This window comes from Leucoraja erinacea, chromosome 18 (genome assembly GCF_028641065.1).
Source record: "Leucoraja erinacea ecotype New England chromosome 18, Leri_hhj_1, whole genome shotgun sequence".
Classification (NCBI taxonomy): domain Eukaryota; kingdom Metazoa; phylum Chordata; class Chondrichthyes; order Rajiformes; family Rajidae; genus Leucoraja; species Leucoraja erinaceus.
In genome coordinates this window covers 33,770,114-33,789,212 of record NC_073394.1, presented here as the reverse complement: position 1 = coordinate 33,789,212, position 19,099 = coordinate 33,770,114, and the positions used below count along the sequence as shown (strand labels likewise).

The 19,099-nt window shown below is 42.7% G+C and overlaps 1 protein-coding gene across 1 annotated transcript in view; it reads right to left on the bottom strand.

Annotated features, from left to right (window-relative positions):
- Window positions 1–1,386: 1,386 nt before the first annotated feature.
- Window positions 1,387–19,099, bottom strand: part of LOC129705892 (astacin-like metalloendopeptidase) — a 99,990-nt gene continuing 82,277 nt past the window's right edge. Inside the window, exons 11-14 of the mRNA XM_055649786.1 lie at window positions 16,356–16,474; window positions 14,988–15,207; window positions 14,795–14,904; window positions 1,387–2,066 (exon numbers count right to left, since the gene is read on the bottom strand). Coding sequence (XP_055505761.1) covers window positions 1,806–2,066; window positions 14,795–14,904; window positions 14,988–15,207; window positions 16,356–16,474 — 710 coding nt within the window. The 3' untranslated portion in view covers window positions 1,387–1,805. The remainder of the gene's footprint in view (window positions 2,067–14,794; window positions 14,905–14,987; window positions 15,208–16,355; window positions 16,475–19,099) is intronic.

The window sequence follows — 19,099 nt, the reverse complement described above, 5'->3', positions numbered from 1 at the left end:
AGAGTTAAGTAAAAACTTGCAGTGATGTCTTGTGGATTAACTTGGCAACATCAGCCTTTGGACGTATCTATCAACAAACCCTTTAAATTGTTTATGAAAGGGGAATGGAATCAGTGGATGAGGAGCACAGACCATGATCTAATACCAACAGGTTGTTTGAAAAGGCCAACCATTGCTCAGGTGTGCGACCATTGCTCAGTTGTGGGTTTTAATATCGTAGAACCGTGTTAAGACTGAAATTGTTGTCAAAGCTTTAAAAAAATTGTGGCATCTGTAATGCGTGAGATGGCTCAGAAGACAACATTCTATTTCATGATAGTGATATTTCGAACAGCAGTGATGACCCTGATGAATTATTATGCTTTGAAAATTCAGATGATAGTAGTGAATTTTTTGGATTTGAAGATTAGAATGTTTTTCGATTTTGTAATCTTTGTTTCGTGCGCAATAAAAAATTTATTCTGAACGCTGTATTTTTTTTATTACCGGTATACACAATATCTTTGTTTTATATGAAAACAATGCGCAATGTAAATGGCTACCACCATGGCAAATGTTTTTTTTTTCAAAATTTTGCGACTCAAAATAGGGCTGTGTCTTCGTCGCCGGGAAATACGGTACTGTGGTGTCAGCCTAAGCAGGGCCACTCATGCTCGAACCCTCGTCAGGAGATACGAGGGAGGGCACGTGACGTCATGGTCGAGAGGGAGTGTCCTGATACAAAAGCTCTGTCACCACGAGACCCAAGTAGACAACTGGCAGCTGAGCACGAGGGAACAACCTCGCTCAGCTGCAACAACATTGTATTATAGTTAGCGCACCAACTACCACCGAATAAATGCAATACTATACTGCACTATGGACAATTTGAACTTGATGGCACTGTAATTTGTCTTGTTGCTGTTCATTTTGTGTCAACTGTTTTTCCACGCCCGGTTCAGGAATTGTTTTGTTTATTTTATCACTGGCGGCTTCTGCACGGGTCCCCTCGCACCCCTCGGTACCTCGGGATCTCCCACGCAGAGCGTCACTGCGCCCATGGAGCCTCCGTCCTGACTCTCGCCCGGGGTGTCCCCGACCCACGTGTAGCAGCCGCCCTCGACCGTTATTTTCCTTCCTTGTTGCCAACGTCTCCCATCCGTTGCTGGGGGACGTATTTCTCAGGACACTCTCCCTTCGCTGGTCGAGGAGATAGGGCTGTGTCTCTTCCGACCGGCGGCTTCTGCATTGGTCCTCTCGCACCCCTCGGTACCTCGGGATCGCCACGCAGAGCGTCGACTGCGCCCGTGGAGCCTCCGTCCCGACACTCGCCCGGGGTGTCTCCGACACACATGCAGGAGCCGCCCTCGACCATTCTATTCCTTCCTCCGGTTCTGCGGGGGGGGGGGGGGGGGGGGGGTCCTGTGGCGTCAGCCTAAACAGGGCCACTCATGCTCGAACCCTCGTCAGGAGATAAGAGGGCGGGCATGTGACGTCATGGGCTGGAGGGAGTGTCCTGATACAAAAGCTCTCTCACCACGAGACCTAAGTAGACAACTGGCAGCTGAGCATGAGGGAACAACCTCGCTCAGCTGCAACAACATTGTATTATAGTTAGCGCACCAACTACCACCGAATAAATGATTCTTTGAACCGGCCTGACGACTCGCCTTTATTCGCCACGTATGGTGCCGCTATAGTACATGTAAAATCTAAACACCACCAGGAAACACAGATTTGTGAAAAATAATTACATAGTTTAGAAAAAGAAGAGGAGACTATTGAAAGGGTGATTTCAGGAAAAACAAGTGAAAGCACTTTGATTTTTATAAGCTTGTGTATTTTGAACACTTACTCTTAATGCTGTGGTATCTTATTTTAAATTGACGAATATATGCTGATGGCGTATAGTGAAATTCTATCACAACTGTACGTCCAAAGGATGTCCAAAGTAATGGTAATTTCATTTTTCCACAGAACATTCCTGCAATGGTGGGAGGAGTTCTGGCTGCATCATGAATGGTCAGACTACTTTTTGTGCAGTTTGGGCTCTCCTCAATAGTAAAACTTTCCAGTTGCAAGACTACCTGTTAAACAGAAAAAATAGTAAAATATTTATAAAGTTTTGAACATATCAAAATCCAGCGGCGACCGGAAAAACGCTATAATTCTTTGGGCCACTGAGGAGACTACTCACGACCATACAGGGGGCACCCCGGCGACCATGTGGTGACAGCATAGTCGCCTGTAGTCGCCTAAAGAATCGCCTAAGTAGGACGGGCAATATTTTACTGAACTGTAAGCGAAAAAATAATTTCACTGTGGGTCTGTACATATGATAATAAAGCACCATTCACGATCGACCAGAATTACTAGAAGAACTCAGCTAATCAAGTGTCATTTGTGATTGCTTGATTGGCTGAATTCTTCTAGCATTTTCATTTTTGTTTCAGATTCCTGCATCTTCAGTTTGAATTTTCTTTAAACATTACTGTAACAGTCAGGAAACTAGCCCCGTTCATTGATGAATGCAGAACGGCAAGCCAAAAACAGCAGTAAATAATTTGTACGGGCAAACTGTAATGTGGGATTCCATAGGTGCTAAAAACAAGGCAGCATATAACAGACAGATCTAAATGATCCCAAACTAAATAACCGGATCAGAGCTCTGCAGTTACACCACATCGAGTTGTGAATGTTGGTAGATTGAGACAAACCACCCTGAAGCCTGAGTGATTGGAAACTTCAATCATGCCAACCTCAGGGTCGTTCTATTAAAGTACTATCAGCATGTTCTTGGCCCATCGGGAGGAAGAACACCCTAGACCATTGCTACAAGTCAATAAAAAACACCTACTGCTCTGTTTCTTGGTTACATTTCAGGAAATCTGATCACCTACCTACGTTTCTACTCCCTGCCTACAAAGAAAACTGAAGCAGGAGGATCCGGTAGAGAGTTGTTCAATACTGGTTGGTGGACATGGGTGACATCCGATGCGACTGCTTTGATTCAGTGGACTGGTCCATGTTTAGGCATTGTGAATGAGTAGATACCAGAGTCATACCAGAATGAGTACGTTACTACCGTGACGGACTTCATCAGCAAATGTGTTGAGGAATGCGTGCCAAAGAAGACAATTTGTTCCAGTCCACCAAACAACCTTGATCTACTACAGTTTGCTGACCGCCAGAATATGTCCATGGCTGATGGCATATCCCTGGCCCTACACTCATCCTTGGAACACCTGAATAAGAGAGACATCTATGTTGGTCTTCCATTCATATACAGCTTTACGTTTAATACCATTATTCCATCCGAGCTCATCTCAAAACTCGTGAAACTTGGAGTCAGTGTTCACCTCTGCATTTGGAATCTTGACTTCCTGACCAACAGACCACAATCAGTGAGGATAGGGGCAAATAATCCTCAACACTGGTGCTCTACAAGGATGTGTTCTCGGCCACTTTCTTTAATCGTCATACATCCACAACTGTGCAACCACATACAAATCCAACGCAATTTACAAATTTGCGGATAGTGGGCCGCATATCAAATAATGAAGCGGAGTACAGGAAGGTGATTGACCTGGTCTCCAGACAATGTGAGCAAGACAAAGGAGATATTAATTGACTTCAGGAAGTGAAGCAGGGAGAAACCCATGGTATACATTGATAGCCCCGATATTAAGATGGTTGACAGCTTCAAGTTCCAGGGAGCAGATATCAGCAGCAACTTGTCCTGGACTAGACATATTGAAGCAATGGCCATGAGAGCACATTGAGCCTCTACTTCCTTAGAAGACTTAGGAAGTTCAGCATGTCCCCAACAACTCTAACCAACTTCTACAGATGCGCCGTTGAAAGCATTTTATCAGGATGCATAACAGCATGGTTTGGGAATAGCTCCATCCAAGACGGTAAGAATTGCAGAGAATTGTGGACACAGCCCAGACCGTCACACAAATCAACCTTCCTTCCATTGACTTAATCCACACTTCACTCTGCCTAGGCAAGGTCAACAGTATAATCAAGGATGAGTTTCAACCTGGACACCTCCACTTCTCCCCTCTCCTTCAGGCAAGTTACAAAAATGTGAAAATGCACAACTTCAGATTGTGGGACAGTTTCTTTGCAGCTGTTATCAGGCAACTGAACCATCCTAACATCAACTAAAGAGCAGTCCTGAGCTAATTGTCTATCTTTAATCGGACTTTCATGGACTTTATCTTGCATTATATGTTATTCCCTTCATCCAGTATTTAGGGTCCATTATAAAAGATTGGGTTTCTTGGAAGCACATGATAAAATAGGCCAAAGTTAACATGGTTTTATGAAGGGGTGGTCTTGCCTGACGAATTATTTGATGGAGTAAATTGCAGGATAAACAAAGGAGAGTCTGTGGCTGTTGTTTATCTGGATTTTCAGAAGAACTTTGATAATGAGCCACACGTTAGGGTACTAAAACAGATAAGAACCTATGGTACTCGAGGGGATATGCTAGCATGGATAGAAGGTTGGCTCAATGAGAGAAGGCAAACTGTGGGAATAAAGGTGGCTTTTTCTGGTTGGTTGCCAGTGAATAGGGGTTCTACGAGAATGATCCCAGGGATGATTGGGTTAACGTATGATGAGCGTTTGGCAGCACTGGACCTGTACTCCTTGGAGTTTAGAAGGATGTGAGGGGACCATATTGAAACTTGCTAAATAATGAAAGCCCTGGATAGAGTGGATGCGGAGGGGATGTTTACACTAATGAAAGAGTCTAGGACTAAAGAGCATAGCCTCAGAATAAAAGGATGCACTTTTCAAAAGGAGATAAGGAGGAGTTTCTTTATTCAGAGGGTGGTGGATCTGTAGAATTCTTTGCCGCAGCTAGCAGTGAAGACCAAGTCATTGAAGTGTTTTTAAGATGGAGATTGACAGATTCTTGAAGTGTAAGGGTAATGGGGAGAAGGCAGGAGAATGGGTTGAGAAGGAAAGATAGATCAGCCATGATTGTATGGCGGAGTAGGGTCTAATGGTATACGTCTGCTCCTTTGACTTATGAACTAATGAATCTGTGCACCGTGGACGGCTCGATTGTAATCTTATATATTCTTTTCACTGAGTGGATAGCATGCAACAAAAATGCTTTTTACTGTACTCGGTACACTGGATTATTCATATGAGGAGCGGCTTTAAAACATGGACAATTTATGGGAGGTTTCAGGAAGCTGAGGCCAGGATTTATAACCTCTTTAGTTGTTAATACTGAGTGGATGATCCATCTCTGCTTCCTCCTAAGCTCCCACCATCATGGGATGAGTCATTCAAAAAGCTTTTGCCAAGGTCCCACACAAGATATTAATGTGCAAAATTAGAGCACATGGTATTGGTGGTAGGTTATTGACATGGATAGAGAGCTGGTTGGCAGACAGGAAGCAAAGAGTGAGACTTAATGGATCCTTTTCAGAATGGCAGGCAATGACAAGTGGGGTGCCGCAAGGCTCTGTGCTAGGACCCGTTATTTACAATATATAGTAACGATTTAGACGAAGGAATTAAATGTAACATCTCCAAGTTTGCAGATGACACAAAGCTGGGTGGCAGGGTGAGCTACGATACGATGCCATGAGGCTGCAGGGTGACTTGGATAGGTTGGGTAATTGGGCAGATGCAGTATAATGTGGATAAATATGAGGTTATCCACTTTGGTGGCAAGAACAAGAAGACAGATTATTATCTGAATGGTGTCAGATGAGGAAAAGGGAAAGTGCAATGGACTTGGTGTCATTGTACTGCAGTCACAGAGAGTAAGCATGCAGGTACAGCAGGCAGTGAAGAAATAAAATGGCATGTTAGCCTTCATAGCGATAGGATTTGAGTATAGGAGTAAGGAGGTTCTACTCCAGTTGTACAGGGCCCTGGTGAGACCACACCTGGATTATTGTGTTCAGTTTTGTTCTCCTAATTTGAGGAAGGACATTTTTGCTATTGAGGGATGCAGCGTAGGTTCACCAGGTTAATTCCCAGGATGGTGGGACTGACATATGATGAAAGAATGGATCAACTGGGCTTATATTCACTAGAATTTAGAAGGTTGAGAGGGGACCTTATAGAAATATATACAATTCTTAAGGGATTGGATAGGCTAGATGCAGGAAAAATGTTCCCGATTTTAGGGGAGTCTAGAACCAGGGTCACAGTGTAAAGGGCCTGTCCCAATTTCACGACCTAATTCACGACCTCTGCCTTTGGCTCATACTCGCAGCGAGGTCGTAGGAATTCGTAGGTAGGTCTTAGCAGGCCGTGATGCTAGTCGTAGGTACACGTGGCATCAAGTAGGTCGGGGCATTTTTTCTAGCATGATGAAAATTGTCCACGAGTAAAAAGGGTCGTGAATTAGGTTGTGAAAGTGGGACAGGCCCTTAAGAATACGGGTAGGTCATTTAGGACTGAGATGAGGAAAACATTTTCACCCAGAGAGGTGTGAATCTGTGGAATTCTCTGCCACAGAAGGCATTGGAGAACAATTCATTGGATGTTTACAAGAGAGAATTAGATATAACTCTTAGGGCTAACGGAATAAAGGGATATGGGGAGAAAGCAGAAACGGGGAACTGATTTTAGATGATCTGCCATGATCATATTGAATGGCGGTGCTGGCTCGAAGGGCTGAATGGCCTACTCCTTCACCTATATTTTATGTTTCTATTAGACATTTCATTCACCTCATGTGATAAATTAATATTGCTTACTTAGTTGTTACGACAGCCCATCATGTCAATGCCAACTTCCTACTGGACAACCCAGCAATCCCACCCACCTCTCCTTCTTTCACTGTAGTTCTGCAATCATTCTCTCTCACATGTCTCACATAGGATCTGTGTTATGATACTAAAGGCATGTAGCTCAGTTGTTCCAGCAGAGTAACAACACTGACATTTACCTGATAATGTGGAAACCCATTGTGGTATGTACTGTTCACAAAAAGCAAGTTGACTTCAATCTGGCCACTTAATGGTAGATCTGACTACTTCACTAATCAGTAAAGTCTTGGAAAACATCAAATGTTCACTGTTCACCGATGCTCTGTTAGGGTTTTGTCTGGATCACTCATTACCTTAGGTCATCAAAACCATGTTCCAACCACTGACCAGAGATGGGATGAGAGTAGTTGGCCTTGACATCAATGCATCTATTGAGCTAATGTGCTCTTAGGAGATCAGGTACAACTCTATGGATAGCGAATGAAAAACACTCCAAATAGTTGGGGTCATATCACAGAAAAGATGGATATGATTGCTGGAGGCAAATCAACAGAGATCTATGGAATTGCTACAGGAGTTCTCCAGGGTATTGCCTTTACTCAACCATTTTCAATTCCTTTAACCGAGGGAAGCAGTTTGACTTAATTCGGGACCAAATTAGCATATCCGGATTCATTCCAGCTTGGAATGGCAACTGCTCTGTCCAAGAATACAAGAAATTGCAGAGAGTCGGGTATGTGGCTCAGTCTAATACACAAAGCAGCCTTCCCTCCCTCACCATCGATTCCATCTATATTTCACACTGCCTTGGGAGAGCAGCCAACATAATCGAGGAAGACTCACACCATTGTCATCCCCTCGAGACAAAAACATGAAAGCGCATACCACTAATTTTACTTCGGAGTCACGTAAGTGACTACGTGAAGAACCCGCTCAGTGCGCAGGCGCGGCATTACGCCAGCAGTGCAACAGCGGCGACAGCTGGAGTCAGGCTCTCCAGCTGCACTTTAAAACGGACCGTCAGGTAAGTATACGGTGCGTTGGAATAACGGAGGAGAGTTGCAGTTGTGTTTGCTTTTCAGAAAACATGTCGACACAACGCAGAAAACTCTCAAAGAGAACTGCCCCGCTTCAACTCCACCAGAGGAGCATTCCATTCCAGCGGGGCAGCAACCGGCGGCAGCGTCGCTCTCAGAGCGTTTCGCTATCCCCGAGACCGAGCCAAGCCCAGTCTCGCCAAAGCCTGCACGGCGGACTGGGAAAGCGGCCAGGAAGTCCAATCGGCCGGTCATCTCCGATTCGTCGGAGGGGGACATGTCTCCACCAAAGCGGAGGAGAGACAGCCGCCTGAGCTGCATTCAGCAGCTCCTGGAGCAGGTGCTCCACCGGGACACGCAACAAGAGCGCTCCCGGGGAGGAAGGACAGGTACCTCCTCCACAGTGTCTTGTGCACTGCCCTCTGCTCCCTCATTACTGGAGGCTAGCATTGGTGACCAGGGCTGGGCTGGTCTGGAACAGGGGCAGGCGGACGAACTCGGGAGTATGCCAGGGGTGCAGGAACAGGAAGAGCTGTTGGGTGTGGTGGACCGCTTTGTAGCAACCCCACGGGCTGGAGCACCGCTGGAGCCAAGAATGGCGGCCAGCATCAACCACCTATCCAATAAACCATTACTGGAAAAGGTGCTCGCTGAGGTGCTGGAACAACACACAGCACCAGAAAACTGTGAGGCCCTCAAAGTAAAAAGTGTCAACAGCCAAATCTGGGGGCATGTGGGGGCACACATCCGGACCCAAGAACTCAAGCTACAGCGGATCCTAAGGCTCCTGACGTCGGCCATCACAGCCTTTGCTCGTTCCGTGGAGACTACGGAGATGGATACATGCCAGCAGGATGTGCTGGCATTAATGTGTACCACACAATTCGAGATCAACAATCTCCGGAGGGAAATCATAAGACCTGCCCTCAATCCCAAATTTGCTGGCTTGTGTAAAGCCCCAGCTGCGGAGATGGACGCGCTGCTATTTGGGAAAGATCTTAATAAAAAACTGAAGGAGATGGAGGAATCATCAAAAACCTTTGGCCTAATGAGGGCAGGCCCCGGGACGAGCAAACCAAGACCTCTGATACCCAAGCGGCAGCACCCCACGGCATCCACCAGTCGACGTCCGGAATATGGGACTGGTGAACGCTTGGGGTCCGCACATTATCCCCAAAGATCTTTTTTAGATCAGGGCCCGCAGCGGACCCCCTGGAAAATGCGCCGTGAGTGAATAAAACTGTTACACGGTTTGAAATCACAGAGCTTTGACATCTTCACGTAGTCACTCACGTGACTCCGAAGTAAAATAGTAAGATTAAACGAGAACTTACCAGTTTGAAGTTTGATCTGTATTTTATGAGGAGTTACGATGAGGGATTACGATGAGGGATTACGTGCCCTCCGCTCCCACCCTCATTATATAGATCAAACTGATAAATTGATGTCTCTTTTTCTTTACTATGTTACTTCAAATACTTGTGTCTATCTGTGATTCCACACCACTGCTTGGAAGTATGCCGCGCCTGCGCACTGAGCGGGTTCTTCACGTAATCCCTCATCGAAACTCCTCATAATATACAGATCAAACTTCAAATTGGTAAGTTCTCGTTTAATCTTAATATTTTAAGAACAGATTCTTCCCTGCTGCCATCAGACTCATAAATGGATATCTCATATACAGTGGCTTGCAAAAGTATTCATACCCCTTGAACTTTTCCACATTTTGTCACGTTACAACCACAAACGTAAATGTATTTTATTGGGATTTTATGTGATAGACCAACACAAAGTGGCGCATAATTGTGAAGTGGAAGGAAAATGATACATGGTTTTCAAATTTTTTTACAAATAAAAAACTGAAAAGTGTGGCATGCAAAAGTATTCAGCCCCCTTTACTCTGATACCCCTAAATAAAATCCAGTGCAACCAAGTGCCTTCAGAAGTCACCTAATTAGTAAATAGAGTCCACTTGTGTGTAATCTAATCTCAGTATAAATACAGCTGTTCTGTGAAGGCCTCAGAAGTTTGTTAGAGAACATTTAGTGAACAAACAGCATCATGAAGCCCGAGGAACACATCAGACAGGTCAGGGATAAAGTTGTTGGGAAGTTTAAAGCAGGGTTAGGTTATAAAAAATATACCCCAAGCTTTGAACATCTCACGGAGCACTGTTCAATCCATCATCCGAAAATGGAAAGAGTATGGCACAACTGCAAACCTACCAAGAAATGGCCGTCCACCTAAACTGACAGGCCGGGCAAGGAGAGCATTGATCAGAGAAGCAGCCAAGAGGCCCATGGTAACTCTGGAGGAGCTGCAGAGATCCACAGCTTAGGTGGAAGAATCTGTCCACAGGACAACTATTAGTCGTGCACTCCACAAATCGGGCCTTTATGGAAGAGTGGCAAGAAGAAAGCCATTGTTGAAAAAAAAGCCATAAGAAGTCCCGTTTGCAGTTTGCCACAAGCCATATGGGGGACACAGCAAACATGTGGAGGAAGGTGCTCTGGACAGATGAGACCAAAATTTAAGTTTTGGCCTAAATGCAAAACGCTATGTGTGGTGGATAACTAACACTGCACATCACCCTGAACACACCATCCCCACTGTGAAACATGGTGGTGGCAGCATCATGCTGTGGGGATGCTTTTCTTCAGCAGGGACAGGGAAGCTGATCAGAGTTGATGGGAAGACGGATGGCGCCAAATACAGGGCATTGTTGGAAGAAAACATGTTAGAGTCTGCAAGACTTGAGACTGGGGCGGAGGTTCACCTTCCAGCAGGACATCGACCCTAAACATACTCCCAGAGCTACAATGGAATGGTTTAGATCAAAGCATATTCATGTGTTAGAATGGCCCAGTCAAAGGCCAGACCTAAATCCAATTGAGAATCTCTGGCAAGACTTGAAAATTGCTGCTCACAGACGCTATCCATCCAATCTGACTGAGCTTGAGCTATTTTGCAAAGAAGAATGGGCAAAAATAATTCAGTCTCTAGATGTGCAAAGCTGGTAGAGACATACCCCAAAAGACTTGCAGCTGTAATTGAAGCGAAAGGTGGTTCTACAAAGTATTGACTCAGGGGGGCTGAATACTTTTGCACGCCACACTTTTCAGTTTTTTATTTGTAAAAAAATTTGAAAACCATGTATCATTTTCCTTCCACTTCATAATTATGCACCACTTTGTGTTGGTCTATCACATAAAATCCCAATAAAATACATTTACGTTTGTGGTTGTAATGTGACAAAATGTGGAAAAGTTCAAGGGGTATGAAAACTTTTGCAAGCCACTGTAGATAAATTCTCCATAGCTGCAACAGTACATTTTGCACCCTTTTTTAGTTTCTCCTTTGCACTACCCAATATACTCATACTCATACCCAAAATACTCATTTTCCTTCGCTCCATAGATGCTGCTGCACCCACTGAGTTTCTCCAGCTTTTTTGTGTACCATACTCATAGACTGTATGGTTTGATTTGCCCAGATAGCAGGCAAAACAAAGTTTTCCACTATATCCTGGTACAGGTGACAATAATAGCCCAATACCAAGATTTGCCACTTCAGAGAACTATCCTGAGGATTCAATGCAGTCAAACAGCAATGCAATATGTTTACAAAGTAGATGGGAGCAACTTGCGGGTCTTTCATATTTGAATATGGAAAATCTCCAGCCTTTGCTAGTTAGAAGAGCATCAAGTAAACATATTCCAAATTACATGCAACTCTGGCTTAGAAATGTACTATTATTCTCAATTATAATACTGTTCATGTCACAACATTGCGACATTTCTTTCAATAGTACTGCAGCAGGATAACAAAACAGCTTTTTACCCATTGAAGGCCAGCTGATGATGATCATTAAATGCATAGTGGCCAACAATTCTCATATTCCACAAAAATAAATGAATTCTCTTGGCAGCACGGTTCCCAGGCTAATTTCTCTAAGTTGTTGATCACCTGTGTTAAATTACCACAATCATCAATGCCCAAGAAAATCAACTTGAATCCATATTAACATCAGAAAATGATGGAGCCACTTATCAGGCCAGGCACCATCTTATGAATAAGAAACAGAGTAAACATTTCAGCTTGCTGACCCCTTGTCAGAAGATTGATGAATTTAAGGCAATGGCCATTGTCTGCATGGACATTTGTAAGCATTTCACAGGATCCCTCATGGAATGCTGATCCAGAAGATTAAGATGTATGCGATCAATTGTGACTTGGTAGTTAGGATTCTGAAATAGTATAGATGACAAGAGGATAGTGATGGAATTGTGTTTATTCTGGGTGGAGGTCAATGACCAGTGGTGTCCCACAGGAGTCAGTGCTGAGACTTCTGCCATTTGTGAAATATATAAATGATTTGGACAAAAATATAAATGTGTTGTAAGTTTGCAGATTACGTCAAATTGGAGCAGTTGTAGACAATAAATAAGGTTGTCAAAACGATACAACAGGATATAGATCAGTTACAGATATGGGTAGAGAAATAGTAGAAAGAGTTTAATCTGGGCAAGTATGAAGTACTGTACTTTGGGAGATCAAATGTTAGGGGAAATATACAATTAATGGCAGGACCTTCAACAGAACTAATGTACACAGAGGGATTCTGGTCCAAGTCCATAGCTCCCTTACATAGGCAACACAAGCAGATATGGAGGGGGGGTTGTTAAATAAGGCAAACAGTATGCTTGCCTTCATCAGTTAGGCATTGAGTATAGAGATAAAAAGTCATATTGCAGCTTTATAAAATTTTGATTTGGCTGCATTTGGAATATTGTGTGAAGTTTTGGTCGTCCCACCACTGTATAAATAAAAAAATGGCACCACATTTTCTTTAAAATGTTCCCCTCCGATCTTAAAGCTATGTCCTGGAGTACAGTAAACCCTAGTTATAACGGACCATGTGGGGGAAGGGGGGTTGGTGTCCATTATTGCCGATTGTCCGCCATAACCAAGTAAAGAATGGTCCGTTGACGCGGGTGTTATTACACCCGTCTAGCCGCCAGGTCAGTGATTTCTTTAGTCCGCCACCACCGACAAGACACATTCTGTCACTGTGGGGCGCCCTCCCCTCTCATCAGCTCCTGCTTCTACCTATCAGCCTGTCTAGGTGTACAGGTACATAGTTCCTTGAAAGTGGAGAGTTGGGTGGACAGTGCGCTGAAGAGATGCTTTAGCACACTTGCCTTCAATGCATTATGATTGATTGTATGGAGTCTAATCAATCATAATGCATTTGTAATTATGCAATATGTACATCAACGTACAAGTTGTTGGTGAGAGCACACTTGGAACTCTGTATGCTGTTTATGTTGCCCAGCTACAGGAAGAATATCTTAAGTTGGAAAGGGCATAGAAGATATTCACCTGGATGTTATCTGGGCTTGTGATGTAGGGAAAGGTTGGATATGCTGGGACTTTTTTCATTGGAGCATAGGAGGCAGAGGGATGACATTCTTGAGATATACAAGATCTCGAGAGGCATGGATAAAGTGAACAGTCACAATCTTTTCCCCCAGGGTAGAGGATTCTGAAGTAGAAGGCTCTAAAACTACAGCATAGATTAGTGTGAGAAAAATCTCAAAGAGACCTCAGGGGCAGCTTTTTTCCACTCGGAGGGTAGACTGTATCTGGAATGAGCTTCCAGAGGATCTATGGAAGCAGATACAATTATGACTTTTAAAATACATTTGGACAGACATGGATACGAAGGTTTTAGAGGCGATGGGTCAAATGCAACTGGCCCAGTATGCAAACTTGGTCAGCATGGGCAAGGTGGGCTGAAGAGCCTGTTTCTGTGCTGTATAGCACTACAACTCTACTCTTGGTCACTAGACCACAATAATGCAACCCAAAGTACATACGTAATGTAATGTCCACATCAGTTTGTTCCTGAGGTGGGGTTGTGGTTAGGGTTGTGAAGAGTGATTTAAGAGTCTAATGGTTGAAGGGAAGAAGGTGTTCTTGAACCTGGAGATAATGGTTCTCAAGCTCCCGCATCTTGCACTCGATGGCAACGGTGAGATAAAAGTGTGGCCAGGGTGTAGTGGGTCTTTGATGATATTAACAGCCTTCTTGAGGCGATGCTTCCTGTAGATCCCTTTGATGGTGGGGAGGTCAAAACAGTTGATGGATCAAGCAATGTCCACTACTTTTTGGATACCCCTTCATTTAGGGGTACTTGAGTCACCAAGTTAGGCCATTATCCAACTAGTCAATATACCCTCTGCCATGCACCTCAATAGAGTAATCAGCCACATTTTTATTTCTGTCCTAATATCTCCTTATGTCATGTGATATCAGATTTAGTTTGGTAAAGGTTCTATGGAGCACCTTCAGCCATGTTAGTACATCAAAGGAATTAGATAAGTGAGATGTTAATTCATGGTGAATTCATTTGACATTGTTGTGCGATGCATTCATTGTTAAAAGCATTTTATTCAGTTTAATGTTATCAAAATGCATAAAATCGTCTCTTGGCTGGCAGGATTTTACGTAACTGAGCTACCTGTTTAATGCAATAATAAATGCATTCCTTTACATTTGCTGGATCATATAAAAACATGTCTCAAACCTAATAGCCGTTTCCCTGCCACCTGCATTTTCTCCTGCAAACTGATTGAAACCCACATCCTGTAGGTAACCTGCATGATAATTATTTTGAGGGCAGGTAGTATTTAAGTGAGGCAGACTGGCTGCAATTACCAAATATGTCCTGCTAGGTAGAAAATGATCACAAAGGAAACTCATCCTGATCTCGCATTTTGTTTTTTCATCTAGGGCCATTGTCCAACCATCTGTCAATCCAAATCCCTTCTCATCTATATCCACCTATCACTTGCCGGGTTTTGTCTCTCCCCCACATCTCTTCCAGCTTTCTCCCCCCCGCTACAATCAACCTGAAACAGGGTCTCGACCTGAAACGCAACCCATCTATGTTCTCCAGAGATGCTGCCTGACCCGCTGAGTTACTCTCGCATTTTGTGTCTATTTTTTAGCAGGTTAATGTCAGACCTGATGGTTTCTTTCAATCAGCACAACCCAAAAGCAGCGATTGTGGAGGGACAGTCTAGACATACTTTGAACACGCCCAATTTTGCCTTTCTTCGTAATTCCACATTGTGCTGGAAGATAAAACACGGTACAAAGTTAAAACTTAGAAAATCGCAATGATAATTGAATTCAAATGATACTTTAAGAAAATTACTCAGTTTGTAAGCGGCAACAAAACCAGGTGCTTGTGACCTCCAGTTGGAAAAGAACGTAATTAATAATTCATTTCGCTTTGATATCACAGCTGGATTCTCTGCACCACAAGTTGGTCCATCTAGAATATGTGCATGTTCATTGGCACCGTCGTAAATTGTTAAATGATCGTGGCACTGTCCAGTTTCATGTACCCTAAATACAGAAAATTCTAAGAAAATCTAGGGAAAAAAAGAGAACACATAAGCAAATTCTGTCATTCTGAAAGTTGCCATGATTACACACACAGTGGAACATTTTATTTACATAAAACACAAAACTCAGGTGATGCTCAATGTAGTTTATGCGACATTTCAGCTATTAGACCAGAAATTTGCTCCTACAGAATGCGTAAATCATTTCCCAAAGATTTCAGATGGGGAATAGAATTTTCTCTAATTAATTTATTGGAAGAAAAGGTAATAAACAAAAAACAAAGTTATTTCAACTTGCAGCTATTTCCGCATGTCCAGGTGACACATCTTTATGTCACAGAAAGATGGAAATAATAGTAATTTAACTACAACCCCCCCCCCCCCCCCCCCCCCCCCCCCCACCACCACGGCTTGGACCACACCCTACTCTGCAATGTTGGGGTCTTTCAGTCATATTTGTTGTCTCTCCTTTCTTCTTTTTTTAAATCTGTTTTCGTTTCTTCTGTTACGTTCTTCTGTGCCTTTATACTTCACTTCTGACTACTCTGTTCCCTCTCAATATTTTTTTGTTTCTGTACTTAATCATGCATATTTTCTTCCAGCGATCCTCTCCCACGTGCTGCCATTCTTGTTCCTTCCATTTATATTCAATCTCCTAATGTTTTGCCAGCTCAAGACAGTTCAACTAAAATACTGGAACAGAGCAAATGGAGCTAAAATGACCCAATTCTGAAGTAAATTTATGTAGTTCCTCTCTGCGCCCTAAATGTAAACTTTTACCAGTCGTCTTTCTTACAGTTTGGCTTTCTTCCCAACCAATTGTTCAAGCGCTTTTGATTGCAACATGCGCCTTAATTTAGTTCAACAAATAAACTGACAAGTTACTAAAGAACTGATTGGTGAAATAACTTAAAATTTAGACTTATCTTGGAGACTCCAAGCACAATGGAAGATTTACTTTGCATTGCTAATTATCTTATCCAACAAGTGATTAACTGCACTGATTACTGCAAAATTAGAGAAGAAATTTCCATTTCCTTGTTCAGATGGTACTCAAAGTGACAAAAAGGAAATTTTATGCTCCTCGTCCAATACTCCTCCACGATTATCTTTTGTTTTCTGGCAAAGTGCAACTTACAAATGATGCCTTGCATTTAGTTGCCCTTGCTGTTTACCTTGTAAGGGTCCATTATCCTAATCAGCCAGTTACAGTTCAAATTGTTGGGATAAAGTCCTGGGAAATTTGGAGAAGTTATGCTTCCAATTTTGGAGTTTAATATCTGTCCACATACATCTGAAAATAATAATAAAAATATTAATTATAAATATAACTATGCCAAATTACTTTAGTTCAAAACTACTGTCCGTACTGGACTTTTATGACTGTCGTAAGAAGCACCTAGACTGAGGACTATGCATCAGAACTCACACAATTGGTTCTGAAAAGAGGTTATCAACCCAAAATGTTAACTGCTCCCTAACCAATTAAGTGTTCCATGCACTTTCTCCTTTCTTTTAAAATAGTTTCCAGTATCTGCTATATTTTGCATTATACTAGGATATAAAATAGTGCCACTGATGATGTTTACCATTTTTATTGCTACTTTATCTTAGCCTGTAACTGATATTAGCTGGGCACTTTGAGGAAATGTGAGGTTACAAAGTGGAAGCTGTCTATTAACATAGAAACTGATCACAATTAAATATTGGTCACAAATTAGGTTTACCTTTGATAGATCATGTAAAAAATCACGTAGGTAATAAAATAAGCATCTATTATATTCATATAAACATTAGTAATAGGAACCGTAGTAGTCCATATCCGGTCAAGCCAGCTCTGTCTCTAACTTCATACCTGATCTGATCTACAGCTGGCTGTTACCTTTGGATTGAGGATGTTAGTATGTGGAAGGCTAGAAGTAGAGAAAATATTCAAACATTTGCTGTCCAGGGGTCTCGACCAGCAGAAGGAAGGTGATGTTCCATTGGATTGGAGGAACATCACTCCTCTCTTTAAGAAGGGTTCAATCACCAACCTGGTGAATTATCGTCCCGTTTCATGAACAAGCACTTGCTGCAAATTGCTGGAGCATTTAATTGATAGTAATCTGATGAGACAACTTAGCAAACATAACGTTCTCGCTGACAACCAACATGCATTCAGGAGGCATGGATCATGCGAGTCTTAGTTTATCCTGATGCCAAATGACCTGGCCAAGAACCTCGATAGCAATGTCATCATGGATTTAGTAGTGCTAGACTTTTCTAAAGCATTTGATGTCATCCTACACCAGAGACTGCCTTGGAAGCTTGACGTCTACGGTGCTCGTTCCAACACAAAACGATGGATGTCCAGTTTTCTGACAAAACGTCTTTAGCGCGTGTGTGTGAATGGAAAAAGCTCTGATTGGCGTCCAGTGTTAAGTGGTACACCTCAGTGCACAGAACTTGGCCCCCATCTGTTTTTGCTTTACAATAATGACATCCATGAAAAAGTCACAAGCACGACCAGATTATTCGCTGATGATTGTTTGCTGTACTGTCCAATGATGTGCTGTCAGCTGATGTTAAAGATGCTCTCCAAAAAGATCTTGATATTATGGTTGAGTGGTTACAACAATGGGGCACGCAGTTCAACCCTTCCAAATGTGAAACCAGAAAGAGGAAACCAGGCGAAACATCATACAATATCATTGGTGCCACCCTTGCAGGATCCAAACGGACCAAGTATCTTGGCATCAAATGACAGAACGATCTACATTGGAATGGTCAGACTCATCATGCAACGGTGAAAGCAACAGGTGTCCTAACTTTTCTGAGACGGAACTTTCATCATTGTCGACTTCTATCAAGGAGAAGTTATACTTCACCCTCGTTAGAGCACATTTGGATTACGCAGTTGCTGCATGGGATCTATACACAAATAGAAACATTTCTTCCATCGAACGTGTCCAAAGACAGGCAGTTCGATTTGTTGCAAACACCTATGAGAGAGAAGCGAGTGTTACCAAACTTCTGAATTCACTGGGATGTAACCCTTCCAAGACAGACGTAAAGCTCACCGTTTGGCCAGTTTTTACAAAATGTTAAATGGTCAGCTCAACATAGATTACCAAATCAACACCAAACCCAAACCTATTAGGAGCAGACAAGGGCATTCGATCCAATTTGAGATGCCAGCTACCAATACAGATGTGAACAGCAATTCATTCTTCCCCTGCACAATTAAAGCATGGAAAAGTCTTCACCCTACCAGTTACCCAACCAGAAACAACTAAATTTAAGTAGCTCTTCTTCTCCAAGAACCCTTTTTTGCTTAAGTCCACTCTCCGCCACCTCCAGTTTAAATTCAATTTGGAATATTTTGGAGGACCAAGTACCAAGAAAACACAATTTTTCCTTGATGAATTCTTCTTATTGAATCCACATCACAAGATTAGAAATTGTTCAGCCAGAGTTGAACACACTTCTCGGCATCTGCATACAATGGACTCTTGCGTTTCTTGTGCATCTTGTGCGTGGTGGTGGAAAGCTTGGTGGAAACAGGGCTGTGATGTGAACGTTCTTTTATTGAACCCTTTGATCAATTGAGTGGGCTTCTTTTTTGGTTGTCCCATTGAGCCTCTTGTATTTGTTTCTGCCAGTGGTCTTCACTCTCATGACAGTTGTTTACTTTAATAAGGCAAGATTTTCTTTTACTAATTGTGGAATAAGATTACTTTATTAAATTGATTTATTGTAGCATAATTTTCTTCTAATGTTTTGCAACAACAATGCATGATTTATTTTTCATAAGCAAGACCAAAACTGTAGATAACACTCCACATGTGGACAGTGTTATAATAAGATTTTACTAATGTATTACTCTGTCCTCTTTCCACCAAAAATCAACAATCCTTTTGCTTCCTATGAATCTGAA